The following is a 13,133-nucleotide window of genomic DNA, read 5'->3' on the forward strand; positions in this document are numbered from 1 at the left end:
TAACTACATTTTTGATAAATAGATATAAAAGTCATTAATATGCAATAATTTAAGATCAGAAAAACTGAAGATTATAATAAATAAATATTACAGAACTGAAAACTATATTTTAAAGTTTTTGTTAGTACAAAAATATAAATTTTATATAAACTATAAGATTAAATAGGGAATGGAGATATGGTAATAATGACATGGCCAGCGAAACTTCTTTTTAATAATAGCTATTTATTATTATAGCTTAATTTTCGTATTAAAATTGAAATGGATCTATTTTTATTAATGTTATTTACGATAGAAGTAACGTTAAATTATAATAAAATAATAGCTTTCTACAAAAAGTTTAAATTCTATCAAATTTATCACAAGAACCGAATATAAAAACGCTATTCAGTTTTAAAAGTTTATCCAAAGCACATACGTTGATTGATAACAGGTGAAATAAATTCATGAGTCGTTTCGTAGCTGAACAAAAAATTGCACTGAAGCTGAACAGTATGCTCAAAAGTTCTCAATGTCTCTGTACAGAATACCTATACGGTTCCTAATTATTAAATAAAAATTACAAATTCAAATTAACATATTATTTAATAAACTTAATCTATCTAACGCACTCGTTTTTTTCAAACTGTCTAGTTTTTCGTCTCTGACTTTTAACTTTCTTCTCTTCACAGTCTTTTTTATCAGTCAGTATCACCGAATCATGTACATTATTGTAATATAAATTATCCGAACTCTTACATTTTTTCATACTTTGAGAACGTAAACTATGTTTTGCAAGATCTGCGAGACATTCACAACTTCGAGACTTGGTAAGTATCTTTTTTTTTCCAGATTTTAATTCAATTTGCAATTTTTGACCCATTTTATAGACACACATACTTTTGTACTCGTCACCATTAGTCTTAACAAATAAATCTGGTTTATCAGTGATAAGGTTTTTAATTTTCTGCAAATCTATGCTAACTTTGAATAGATCAACGTCATGAGTTTTATAATCGCGCATATCTTTGACTGTACCCGTCAGCGAGAATCTCAAATCATTCATGTTAACATTTTTCAAATGTTTATCTTCTTCCACAGTGTTTGAGTTAATATGCGACTTAGTACTTTTTGAATTGCGTTTTTCAAATATTGAGAAATACATGTTAGACTTGGGTTTCATGGAGTCTTCGATTACTAATCCGTTAACAGGGCTGGTTACCTTTTGAATTGAGTGAAAATGCCTCACCAATCGACTACTTTTCGAGCGAAGTGAACGTGAAGTAATAATTGAATTATCTTTCGGTGTAGACACGGAATCATTATCACTTTTGTTTGATTTTTCCGAGGAATTAATATTTTTATCTTTAGTCGTGGATATGAATTGATTGCTCATTGGGCTGTCAGACATCTCAGGATTCCAATTCTCTTTTAAATCGTTGTGATTCCGTGGTACTGAGGCTTTATCGCGCGTCAACGATTCTTTTGAAATACCAGCGTTGTTTTGCGCTTGGGTGGTCGGATATTCCAACAGCGTATTGTCGTCCTCGTAAATAAAACTCCTTGGACCACGGCTTCTAAATCTCAAAACTCTACTCGATTCGTTCGAGTCGTCAGATCGTAGTGGAAACGATTTGCTACTTTTCTCGTTAGATAAATTTTGATTCGATCCTGCCGAAGACACTGAAGCGGCGTTATACGTATCGCTTGATGATGAGGTAATATGTTGCATGTCGTTCACTTTCATTTGAATTTTACATGCACGATAAGCAAGCTGAAAAATAAAAATATATCATTACTCGCGAATTACAATTTCAATTAGTAAATTGTTTCGTGTGACTGACTTCTTACTTCCAAATCATTTCCAGAAATTCTAAACTTCAAATCGCGAAGGCGAACAAAATCTGGAATCAATCCAGATCGATCACAGGAGGAACTTCTTGACTTGGAGCTCCCGCCATTGCCGCTGCTGCCGTTAATAAAGGAACTTGAACCATTTGCGGAAACGGTACTATTTGTGATACACCTGGAAAAATTAGAGTTCCTTTTTAATTAAACATGTTAAAACATTTTTATAGTTGTAACACACTTTACAAATATTCACACGTTGAAAAGAAGATTAAAAAATTTGAAATATAGCAAAAGTGCGGAAATATAGAAAAAAATATATTGTTATTTTATTACAGATATTTTCTTTACACTTGATGTAGAGAATCAATATTCATCACAGCAGTATTTTATATTATTCGTTTTACCATGCTTACAAATAGCGAGCTAATCCGGATATTAGTTTGATTAAAAATACGTTAGGATTTCATAAAATATACCCAATGATCCATCTATTATCAAAAAATGTTTTTGCTTTTAAGTTTGAAGTTAAAAAGTTCCTCTATACCCCTTTGCAAACCGTGCATAATTTTCTACACTGAATCATTCTAACTCACATATTTTACATCAGAAATAAACTGACCATCACAATAACAAATTAGACAACGAGATTCTCGTTAAAATGTAAGACACGTATTTTAATTTACGCAGAAGACAATCAGTTTATTCCCAATCAAGCAGCAATGTTAAAATAGTAAACTTTTGAGTAAAAGCCAGTTACTCACATGGCAAGGTCTGGAGGGTCGGTGGCGTTTGTATCTGTTTCTGAATGAATTGGTTGAGAGTCATCTGGCTGGTCGACGTTTCTTGTACCATCTGCGGCAGAATGATCGGAGGTCTCGTTGAAAGAGGCCACTGTAGGTCCGGTGCCTGCGTCCTTGTGACACTGTTAGAACCCCAAGAGTGAGACTAGAGAGAAAGTACGGGGACACGGTGACACACATAATATATCCATTCCCCGCACTAACTCTAGCTTTACTTAATTTCTTTGCCTTTTCTTTGTATATTGGATTTGTGATGGTTAATGTTGCTAAGTTTATCAATCGCTCGCTTTCTCTCCCCCCCTCTCTCTCTTTCTCGCGCTAAATTCACACTCCACTCAAGTTATAAATCGATTTGTTTAATTTGTTAGGCACTTACGTACAAAGCATGTTATGTGTGGCACAGAAACGTTAGGAAAGGTTGCAAATGTGTATGTACAATAGTTAAACTAGATGAAAAACAATTTAATTAAATGCATTGAATCAACAATAATAACACCAAACTCTCAGGAGACGAATCTTATAACAGAATCATCAGACGTCAAGAAGTATAAAAATGTGCTTACATTTTCAGGGGTGATTGTCGCGTAACTTGCTTCCACTAACGAAGTTGATGGTACAGCTTTAATCGGATTTTCAGGCAACAATAAAACATTTGGAGGCGGTGCAAGCTTATCATCAACTTTCGCGGGTTCTAGATCTATCGTTGAGTCAAGTCGCGCTCGCTTAGATGCTTCGATTATCGCTTGATTGTCTTCTTGTTCTTCGTCACATGCCTCCTGATGATTCCTCTTCAATTGGTTTGGCACATCTGGCATTGCAAGCGAAAAACTCGGCAGTTCTGATACAGTCTCTTTCGTTGGACTGTCTGGCACGCTAGCGAAAAATTCAGCAGGTACGGAGGTAACATTTGTTATGATAAAGTTGCAAGTTGATTCTTCGGTATCTTGGATCGCCGTTGGTGTATTCGTTCTCATGGGCGATACCAAGTCTATTGGAGTTTTATCATATTTTTTATTTCTTATGACGAGTGGGGTTGAATTAGAGAAACTTGAGGAACTACTGCCACTTGCATTTGTAGCGAATATAAATTGATTCATTGAATTTTTATTGACGCCTTTCATACCGCTTTCACATACGATCTGAAAAATAATGGAAATTATTATCATTAACATTTGGAATCTACAAATGATCATATTAATTTATGGTTATATAACGGTTATTATTTACTATTATGTTTTGAAGATATTTACCTCTGGTAATTCGTCATCACTATCTAAGCAGATAATATCTTCGGAAACATTTATAGGTATTCTTGAAGATTTTATATCCTTACTTTCATTACTGATACATTCAACAGGCTTGTGACTTATAATGATACCTTTTTTATCAGCTTCATTACTAAAATAAAATCATTTATTTATAATTTCGAAAATAAAAATATCAAATCAATATCAACATAGGGCACAATTATCTACATAAACATTTACATACTTTTTAATTTTTTGAACTTGTTTTAACTTAAATGATTTTGGCCCAGGCCTTAGTTTGATTGGAGGTAAATTCAAAGAAATATCGTCTAAACCATCAACTACAGGTGAATCATTTCCAACTGAGATGTCAGAATCACTGTCATTTTCGTTTTCCGTCACTGAGATATTGATAGTAACATTTGCTCGTCTACAAAATAAAATGTAAAAAATTATAAAATATGCTCAACATTAACTTACAAAGATTAACTATTAAATCATGGAAATTTACGGTATAGTTAAATTATTAGAATTAGTAGTTGAATCATTTGGTGTAGCTCCGGCAGTGGAAGATTTTTCTAAAAATTTATAAAAGTACCTTAGAAAATTTCATTTTTTGTTAAATTATTATTAAAAAGTGACTGCTTACTGGTTATAGCCATGCATTCTTGACACTCCCACATTGGATTAGTCAATTTCAATTGTCCACAAGATACATGTATTCCTTGAGAACCACACAATCTACATAATATCAACTCCCACTTACTGAAACAAAAAAAAAATTAGGCATGGTTTCTCACTGCATATAATTTTAAAATCTTATTTGAATTAGATAAAAAAAGAACTTTACTTACGCACTAGTAGTGGAATAAGTTCTACCCTTTGGGCATAGACACGGCTCAGCATCACAACGATCATGTCTGTATAATAACTCTTGAAAAGCATTTGGCACCAATTCCCATGAGGCATCTCTAATAGAAATAAAAATCATTTAACAATCATACTGATTCAAACCACTCATTTTTATTATGTTACTTACTGTCTTGGAATGTAAATACCATACTCTAGCATGGCAGTTTGGAATTCTCTTTTATTGTTACATAATGGGCACTTAAAAAAATATCCTGCACTCATAGCTAATTGCTGTAGAAATTTAAGTCCATAAAACATTATTGATTTATACCTGAATTACATCAACCAATTTTAGAAATAATTACTTACTTGAACACATTTTCTGTGAAACCAAGCATTTTTTTTACAACATGGGGCCCATAGGGTATTGTTAGTGTCAAATGGTTCCACATCCTCATAACAAATATAGCACAATATGTTAACCATATTTTTGACTTCATTTTTTACTCTTTCATCAATGTTTTGTATTGGTCTGTGATTTATGCAGTAAGATCTAATCATAATGAACATCACAATATTATTTACTAAATTTTATTATTTGTTAGTTTGAAAAAGAAATTTGCTGTAATCAATTAATTTAAACCTGAATTCTCCGAAGAACTGATGTAACGATCCTGCTTTTAAACCACATGGTAGATGAAAAATACGTTTGCACTTAACATTACAGCATCCTAAAGTTGCACCACTCTTTTTACAGTGTGAACAAACCTTTGACAAAAATGTATTAGGAATGATATGGAATATGTAGTGCGTAAATACTCAAAATTCGTCTTACAAGTCTTTTGCCTCTACGAATCTCTTTTTGAATATCATCACCTAGAAATCCTAAAATGCCTTGATCATCACTACCTTTCTGTTCCATATTTGAAGACAAGAGCTAAAAAGTGATATTTCAAATTAAATGATAAAAACATAACATTGCTATTCAATCTACAACTAGGAATAAATTGACAATAAAATTAGATAATTGAAAATTAGATAAAACTAAATAATTGGAAAAGGATTTAATAATTACCAAACAATAATAATGAGTAACGATTCCCTCGTATTCATAAAATTTTCCAAACTCCAATTCATTGTCATCAGGAAGACCACAAAAGCAGCAGAGCTTTTTGCCATCCTTTACAAAAGACCGTGACATTTGAGATTTGTTTCGTCGAGACATTGTTTGCTCTGGAAATGTGTTTGTATTAACTGCAAAAAAAATAATAAAGTAAATAAAAGCTGTAAAATTATCTGACTACATTTTGAAAGTATTAAGACTGGAAATATGTTTAAATTTACCAAAACTACATTTCAACAAAAGCAGGATACTCTTGAAAAAGCGTCATTTTCTGAAGCGAAAGCTTCCCAGCAAACAAATTTTTGTACTGACGTCCATGACAGCTCACGACTCGACATTCTAAGAGTATAATCCAACCCTAACATTCGTCAAAATTTAAAGAATCGTTCTTCATACGAAAACTACTCAGACTCCAATTCGTCATCAACGAAAAATGAATTCTAAACAACCTTTCGCGACTCAAGAACAAAAATAATGGAATCAAGTGTTATATGAGATTTGATCTGGATGTTTCTTCATTATACAATGAACATAATTACAGATATAAATATCAAAATGCAGCAATAATTTAGTCTAAATAGGCTATGACAACATTCAATATTACAATTGACTTTATTACGAAAATTTAACGTAATCATGAATTTAACAAAATAACATGTAACTTGAGATTTATTATTAAATTAAAATAATTTTGGTTAAACTTGTTTGAATCATCAGTGACAAACACAAAAATAGTATTTTTGAAGTTTGTGTACAAAACAAGCGATTGCAAACAACGCGAACTACCACCACTACTCAATTTTATGTGAATCTCTTTTGGCACAATGTTCACTGAAAAATTGTGAACGTATCCCAGTCATAAAACTAAAACAACGAACGTGAGATTCAATCATGCAGTGAGGCAACGCATGTATAAACGCTCGATAAGCCCTGATAAATAAACAAAGCGTCTATAACCACTATAAGTCTAGCTAAGGTAAGAGAGTATATCCCGTAGAGATAGCTAAAGACGATATTATGGAAGGAGAGAGACTTTCAAAGAAGAGCAAAGCACATGGCAGCGTTGGCTTCGAGAAATCGATTGTTGCCGGCCGCTCTCCGCGAATTCAGCGACAATGTTCCGACCACTGCGTATTTCGGTGCAAATTGTGTAGATCTTTGTATCGAATACTTTATTTTGTTATTGTTTTCATTTTCTTTCATTTATTGATTCTTTATGGAATTTTACCAACTGTCTTTGCCTTTATTGTTCTTTTACATCTCAGAATTATTCTTACTACATGACTTCAGTTGAGCGTTGCTCTCGGAAGTTAACCTGTTCGTAAACGCAGAAAAGAACGCAAAATTTGCTGCATCATAATTATAGATTTCACGTTGATACCTAATCATAAACAATGAGTTCTACTAAGGTAAGTTATTTAATTTTGTTTACTATGTCCTTTATTTAATTAGCAATTTATTTTTTACTAATTATTGCTAATGAATACAATTTGAAGCAAAGAAAATATTGAATAAATAATAATGAATAATTATTTGCAGATTGAATTTGATGTGCAAATGACATGTCAAAAATGTGTCAATGCTGTAAAAGGTGCTTTGTCTAAACTTGATGGAGTTAATGACTTGGAAATATCTTTGGAACAAGGTTCTGTTGTTGTTGATACAAATTTATCCTTCTCAGAAATTCAAGAAGTCATAGAAAGCACTGGTAGAAAAGCTGTTCTCAAAGGTTATGGGGGTAAGTTTTAATTTCAAAATAGTTTATGAAAGTTTCAATAATAATTGATATTTTTTTAGAAAATGACAACAATGCAGTATCAATGTTAGGAGGAAACTCTGGCTACAGCTTTGGAGAATTAATAAAAGGAGTAGTTAGATTTGTACAAACAAAAGATGGATGTATAGTAGATGGTGCTATTGATGGTTTAACTGCTGGGCCCCATGGGCTTCACATTCATGAATGTGGTGATATTTCACAAGGATGTGAAAGGTAAAACTGTTATTTTTATCTATATTTTACATTATGTAAAAACCAATTCAGATTATGGAACAATTATAATTGCAGTGTAGGTGATCATTTTAATCCTAACAATTCACCTCATGGAGGACCAAATGATCCACCTTCTCGGAGGGTATTATCTTATTATTTCTAAAAAAATTACTATCTTGACCTATAATGAACTATATTCAATTAGCATGTTGGTGATTTGGGAAATGTAGTAGCAGATAAGACAGGGAAAGTAACATTCAAAATATTAGATAATATGTTAAAAGTGCAGGATATTATTGGAAGATCTCTAGTAGTTACAGAAAAGGAAGATGATCTTGGAAAAGGCAAATTTCCTGAATCCAAAATAAATGGAAACAGTGGAAAAAGGCATGTTTACTTTTCTTGATTAATTTGTTAACTAATAATTTGGATTTTATTGCAATATTTTTATAAGTTTAAAAATTTACTTTAATCATAGAAGTTACAAATAGTTTCTCCACAACATAAACATAAAGTTAATTTATTTTAACAAATTATAAGATTATGTAATGTATATATCTTATTTATTTCATTGGCTACATTGATATTTGATAGTTACTAATGAAAAAAATGTGAAAGTATAGGTAACTAAATATTTCATATTTTTTTAATTGTACTCAACGTAAGTGATACATGCAATAATGAAAAAGTGCTAGTTATGAGCTATGAAGGATATATTTTTACCTTAATTAGAGTTATATAATTGTAATAATGTTTTTATGAATTTTTCAAATTAAAAAAAACGTAAAAATAATAATTATTATAAACTAAAGCTGTATGAAACTCGATAATTAAAATGAAATGACAATTTCTCGCGAAAGCATAGTCATGTTAAAATGTTAATATAGTACTCAAAAAGTTGAAAAAGATCATAAAGATTTGTAAAACACTCAATGTTCAACTCACATAACATGCTATAATAACTTATCAATATAGAAACAACATAGGTAGTTCCAGTGACATATATAGTGAAACGGAGTAGCAGCTGTTGGATGCAAAAAGCGCGGGTAAACAGAGATACATGAGTAAGTTCGATGAGCTTACCTGTTAGGTTAGGAAGGGAATTCCTCATTCTGCTAGGCGGGGCAGGATTGCTGGAAAGGCTAGGTACGATGGGCTCCTCGTTGACGATGTCATTTTCTGTCAGCAATTCATGATCCACCGAGGAAGCCACTTGTGGAGTCAGAGTTTGGCTCAAAGTGGCGGTTACCGGTGGCGGTGTTGGCGGTTTGACATTACTCGTATTCGTGTCTACTCCATTACTACTATTACTACTGCTACTACTTATACTACTACTACTACTAGTAGTAGTCATAACCGGTTCACTTTTACGCCTAGCACCGACCTGGGAGTCTAGAGTGAACCTGGGGGAAGGTTTATACTGGCGACGCTCCTTAATCATCTTGTAAACCCGCATACGGCATCCGTGACAGACCTTGCGTCCAAAGTTAACGTGAGCGAGCCTGTCGCGCACTTCCTGGGGCACAAGTCTCAAGCCGGTGATCACCACGTGTCGAGGTATACGAAATGGATTACTACAACGCTCGATGTTCATCTTCCTCGAGGCTTCCGACTCCGATAAAGTTGCTGTAGGTGTTACCAGCCTTGGCGCCGGCATCGCGAAAACGCACGCCTTTGTGAGGCGCTCACTCTAGTAAACTCTGTTAGGCGACGCGCGCGACTGTCTGAATTTGAAGCAGGAGAAGCCGGTCATTGCTGTATGTTTTTGACCTAACGTTTCTATACTTAATTGTATATATATATATATATTACTTGCAGACTATACTGCAGCTGCTACTCTCCCCCTCTCTTTTTCTTCTTCTTGGGCTCCCTCTTCTGGATCTACTACTATGCTACCGCTGCTAATTTTTAATATTCCTGGACATTTTTAATTTGCGACTTGCAAAGTTCGCAATCGACATTAATTATCATTGATTACATGTGCGCGCGACCATCGGAGTTTTCTTTTCATCTTATAAGTTGAGTCGTTCCATCAACAAATATAAACCCCAATTCAACCTCTCTAATTTCACGTGATCGATAAAAAATCATTTCGATTTTAAATATCGCGGGAAACGAATTAACCGTGAAGAAGATGGTGTAACCATTGCTTTACCGACCGTATAATTGCGGTTCAAAAGTTCACAACACAACTCACAAGTGTCATTTATATATAACCGTATAGATTTTACAATGTACTTTTAAATTTTTAACTATTTCTAATATTTTTTTGGATTGTTATAAAAATATAATTATATAAAGGATATAATGGATACTTTTACCATAGAGTACGCTACATATCAGTCACGAATAACTTTTAGATAACATATATTTTAACTCGATGGCGCAAAAAGTTGACTATATAGTAATAGCTGTATTTAAGAACGTTTTCTGACACACTGTTACTTAAGCTTGTTCATAGCTTTTTACTCTCATTAAGGCACTTTAATCCTCTCATAATAACTGAATTTGTTTTAAGCTGAAATTTTTAGCTGAAAAATATAAAATTGAGTTTTCAAAGTTACAATCTGAACTTGAAGTAAATATATTTACTTCTGGAAAATTGGAGCATATCATTCTGAATGTAATAATGTCAATTTTTCGTACCAAGAAATTCATTAACTTTTTCCGTTATTGTTATAAAATGAAAAGTGTTCCTATAAAAATGCCTCTTTGAGTTATAAAAGTGATCCTTCAAGCAAATAATTTTGTCCTGCTGGCGAGGCACTATTACCAAAAAAAAATTTTTTAAATGAAATAAAAATGAGAAAATGATAATATTTCGATCTAGAAAAAATGTAATGGATTCTATAGAATTTGATTTTGAATAATCTATAATTATAAATCGATTGTATGCATAGGAATTACTTGTTAAAAAATCAAACGCTCTTCTGTATTTTTTTAAATTAATATTTTAATATCAAACTGATTTCGCTTGACACTGTTTTTTAAAAAGTTATATAATTTAGACAATAATAAAAAATTACGTAGCAATTAATTACGATATAATAATCGTGTATTTCACTTAATCGAATTCTCGCCAATGTATTAAAAATACAATGATCGTAAACAATAACGAAAAATCATATTTTATGCACGAATCGATATATTTGGTAGTAATCTGTCTATAAAATAATAATTGTTTAAATCTTTTTTTTTTCAGATTAGCTTGTGGTATAATAGCAAGATCATCTGGATTATTTCAAAATACAAAAAAAATTTGTGCATGTGATGGGCTCACATTATGGGATGAAAGGAACAAAAGCATTACTAGTCAGAAAAATGCAGATAGTAATTTGTTATCCAACAATGCTGTATGCACCATTTTTTAGACTATTTTCCATTTAATAAAAATTGTAAAATACTTTCTATGCAAAAATTGTTATAGTATATATTACCTAACATGTTGGAGGAAAGTAAATTCTTGATTGAGTAAAGCGAGGGTAAAAAGTTAGACGAGACGAGTCTCTTTTTCTGAACATGTTAGGTCCGATATTTTTCAAAACAACGTATGCAAAGCGTGAATTTGAGTGTACGTTTTCCGCCGAACGTGCGGCAAAGCCATACTTTCCACACGGCGTGTTAAAAACGGATTATAAATCTTCTACACTGTTATTCGTTTATACAATTTGTTGAATAATATAAATTCATGTACACTTTCTTTCTTTATTTCAGTGAGTATTTGGATGACATGAAAAGAAATTTCCAAAGAGGCAGGATAAAATTTTTGAATGAGACCACTAAAATCATTCCATGAAGAATTATTTTTTTTATGTGTGAAAAGAAAATGTAGAAGTTATGCAGTAACAATAAGTCGAAAAATATAATGTTATAAAATCAGAATATGTTTTTCTATTTATTAAATTCCAGCATTTGATTAAAAGTTATGCATAAGTATTAATGGTAGAAAACAGTACAAAAAATTTATAAACATTTCAAGTTCAAGTAATCAATATAAATATACTTAATCGGAGTCTATATCTGAGTCATCAGAATACTTTTCGCGAATAGTTTTTCTAGTTACTGATTGTTTTTGTATTTTCGTATTGTCAGGTGGATGCATCAAATCACCATTATAATTAATAGCACCACCATGTGCTATTCTCCATTCCAATACTTCTGTTGAAAAATCGTCACAGTTGCCCAAGTCAGTAAATCCAACTATATAATCCTTTGTTTTACTATCAACAACTAAACCGATTGTTGGAATAACTCTTATTTTTAATCGTCCTGAAAAAATACAAAGGAATATTCAATACTTTTCAATATTTATTTTAACCGATTGCTATTTGATATTCTTAAAAACTTTAAAATACCCGTTAAGAAAGGGCACTTTTCAACATTCAATTTTATAAATCGAGTCTCTATGTGTTTTTTACACAATATTTTGAGATGCATGTCAACAATTTTACAACGTTCAGTTCCATCTTTATAAAAATGACATACAACTTTGTCTGATTTTTTGCAAACTTCAAAAAACTCTTTTTCATCGCTTAATTCTGTATATTCTCCATGACCCTATAATTAAAATATTCAGAATTATAAATACTTCTAAATGTTTAATTTTAAAAAATAACATATACATATATTATAAAAATCACCTGAGAGAGCCATATTTGCTTCTGTTGTTGCATCTTTTTCATTTCTTTTAATCTGTGTTCACGTAATTTTTCAATATCATCAATATTCAAGTTATCTAATTTTTCTATCTCTGCATCTAATTGTTTTTCTACGTGAGATGCTATCTCTGCAACTTTTTGCTGTATGACTTGATCCATAATTGTTTTTTCTACTAAAAATTAATAAAAGTTTATTAGTTTAGTTACTTTTTAAAAATATATATTTAAATATTCTTGAATATAACCAACTTTCTATGGTTCATATAGTTATTTTTTATATAAAAGAACAATCAATCAAGTTTTTTCAATAATCAAAAAAATTATATTAAATGAAAAAAAGAGTGTGTACAAAATTAATGGTCAGTGCTTATAAAAATTTCTTTGATTTAAGTATATGACAAAATTATCATTTCCAAAGTTAGTTTTGATTATATGAATTATTATACAAAGTATTGTTATTTCTTAATATATGAAAATCTTATTTACAGGAAATCCTTTCGATACCAAATAAGGTAAGAGATTCACGTGAACACCTATTTATTTCTTTTACTCATACACTATAGTGTTTGCGTAGGATTGACAGTTTTTGGTTAAGTTGTTACGAATGTTGTTACCAACTTGCCGGCTTTAAAA

The 13,133-nt window shown here is 31.5% G+C and overlaps 3 protein-coding genes across 10 annotated transcripts; 1 reads left to right on the top strand and 2 right to left on the bottom strand.

Moving 5' to 3' along the window:
• Positions 1-183: 183 nt before the first annotated feature.
• Positions 184-9,593, bottom strand: LOC131663224 (uncharacterized). 5 transcript variants are annotated; one of them, XM_058933491.1, is made up of 16 exons: positions 6,608-6,824; positions 6,074-6,210; positions 5,805-5,983; positions 5,565-5,666; positions 5,373-5,497; positions 5,099-5,282; positions 4,917-5,020; positions 4,732-4,848; positions 4,527-4,642; positions 4,389-4,455; positions 4,122-4,307; positions 3,881-4,028; positions 3,194-3,769; positions 2,592-2,752; positions 1,831-2,005; positions 184-1,753 (listed from the first exon to the last, which is right to left on the bottom strand). In XM_058933491.1, the coding sequence occupies exons 3-16, from the start codon at positions 5,952-5,954 to the stop codon at positions 599-601; spliced, it is 3,366 nt and encodes a 1,121-aa protein (XP_058789474.1). In that variant the 5' UTR covers positions 5,955-5,983; positions 6,074-6,210; positions 6,608-6,824; the 3' UTR covers positions 184-598. The 5 variants fall into 5 exon arrangements, with proteins under 5 accessions (XP_058789474.1, XP_058789476.1, XP_058789475.1 ...); XM_058933493.1 differs by having other exon boundaries at positions 6,731-6,782; XM_058933492.1 differs by lacking the exon at positions 6,608-6,824 and adding an exon at positions 6,392-6,410.
• On the top strand, positions 6,950-11,695 carry LOC131663230 (copper chaperone for superoxide dismutase). Of its 2 annotated transcripts, XM_058933500.1 has the most exons (7): positions 6,950-7,261; positions 7,392-7,590; positions 7,650-7,842; positions 7,918-7,984; positions 8,048-8,229; positions 11,045-11,195; positions 11,557-11,695. In XM_058933500.1, the coding sequence occupies exons 1-7, from the start codon at positions 7,247-7,249 to the stop codon at positions 11,557-11,559; spliced, it is 810 nt and encodes a 269-aa protein (XP_058789483.1). In that variant the 5' UTR covers positions 6,950-7,246; the 3' UTR covers positions 11,560-11,695. The 2 variants fall into 2 exon arrangements, with proteins under 2 accessions (XP_058789483.1, XP_058789485.1); XM_058933502.1 differs by lacking the exons at positions 11,045-11,195; positions 11,557-11,695 and adding an exon at positions 9,220-9,355.
• Positions 11,631-13,105, bottom strand: LOC131663231 (thioredoxin domain-containing protein 9). Of its 3 annotated transcripts, none has more exons than XM_058933503.1 (4): positions 12,987-13,105; positions 12,483-12,673; positions 12,198-12,399; positions 11,631-12,111 (listed from the first exon to the last, which is right to left on the bottom strand). In XM_058933503.1, the coding sequence occupies exons 2-4, from the start codon at positions 12,657-12,659 to the stop codon at positions 11,846-11,848; spliced, it is 645 nt and encodes a 214-aa protein (XP_058789486.1). In that variant the 5' UTR covers positions 12,660-12,673; positions 12,987-13,105; the 3' UTR covers positions 11,631-11,845. The 3 variants fall into 3 exon arrangements, with proteins under 3 accessions (XP_058789486.1, XP_058789487.1, XP_058789488.1); XM_058933504.1 differs by having other exon boundaries at positions 12,483-12,670; positions 12,987-13,088; XM_058933505.1 differs by lacking the exon at positions 12,987-13,105 and adding an exon at positions 12,750-12,908.
• Positions 13,106-13,133: the final 28 nt, after the last annotated feature.

Source organism: Phymastichus coffea, unplaced genomic scaffold (genome assembly GCF_024137745.1).
Source record: "Phymastichus coffea isolate CEN01 unplaced genomic scaffold, Cenicafe_Pcof_1.1 PCOF00031, whole genome shotgun sequence".
NCBI classification, from domain to species: Eukaryota; Metazoa; Arthropoda; class Insecta; order Hymenoptera; family Eulophidae; genus Phymastichus; species Phymastichus coffea.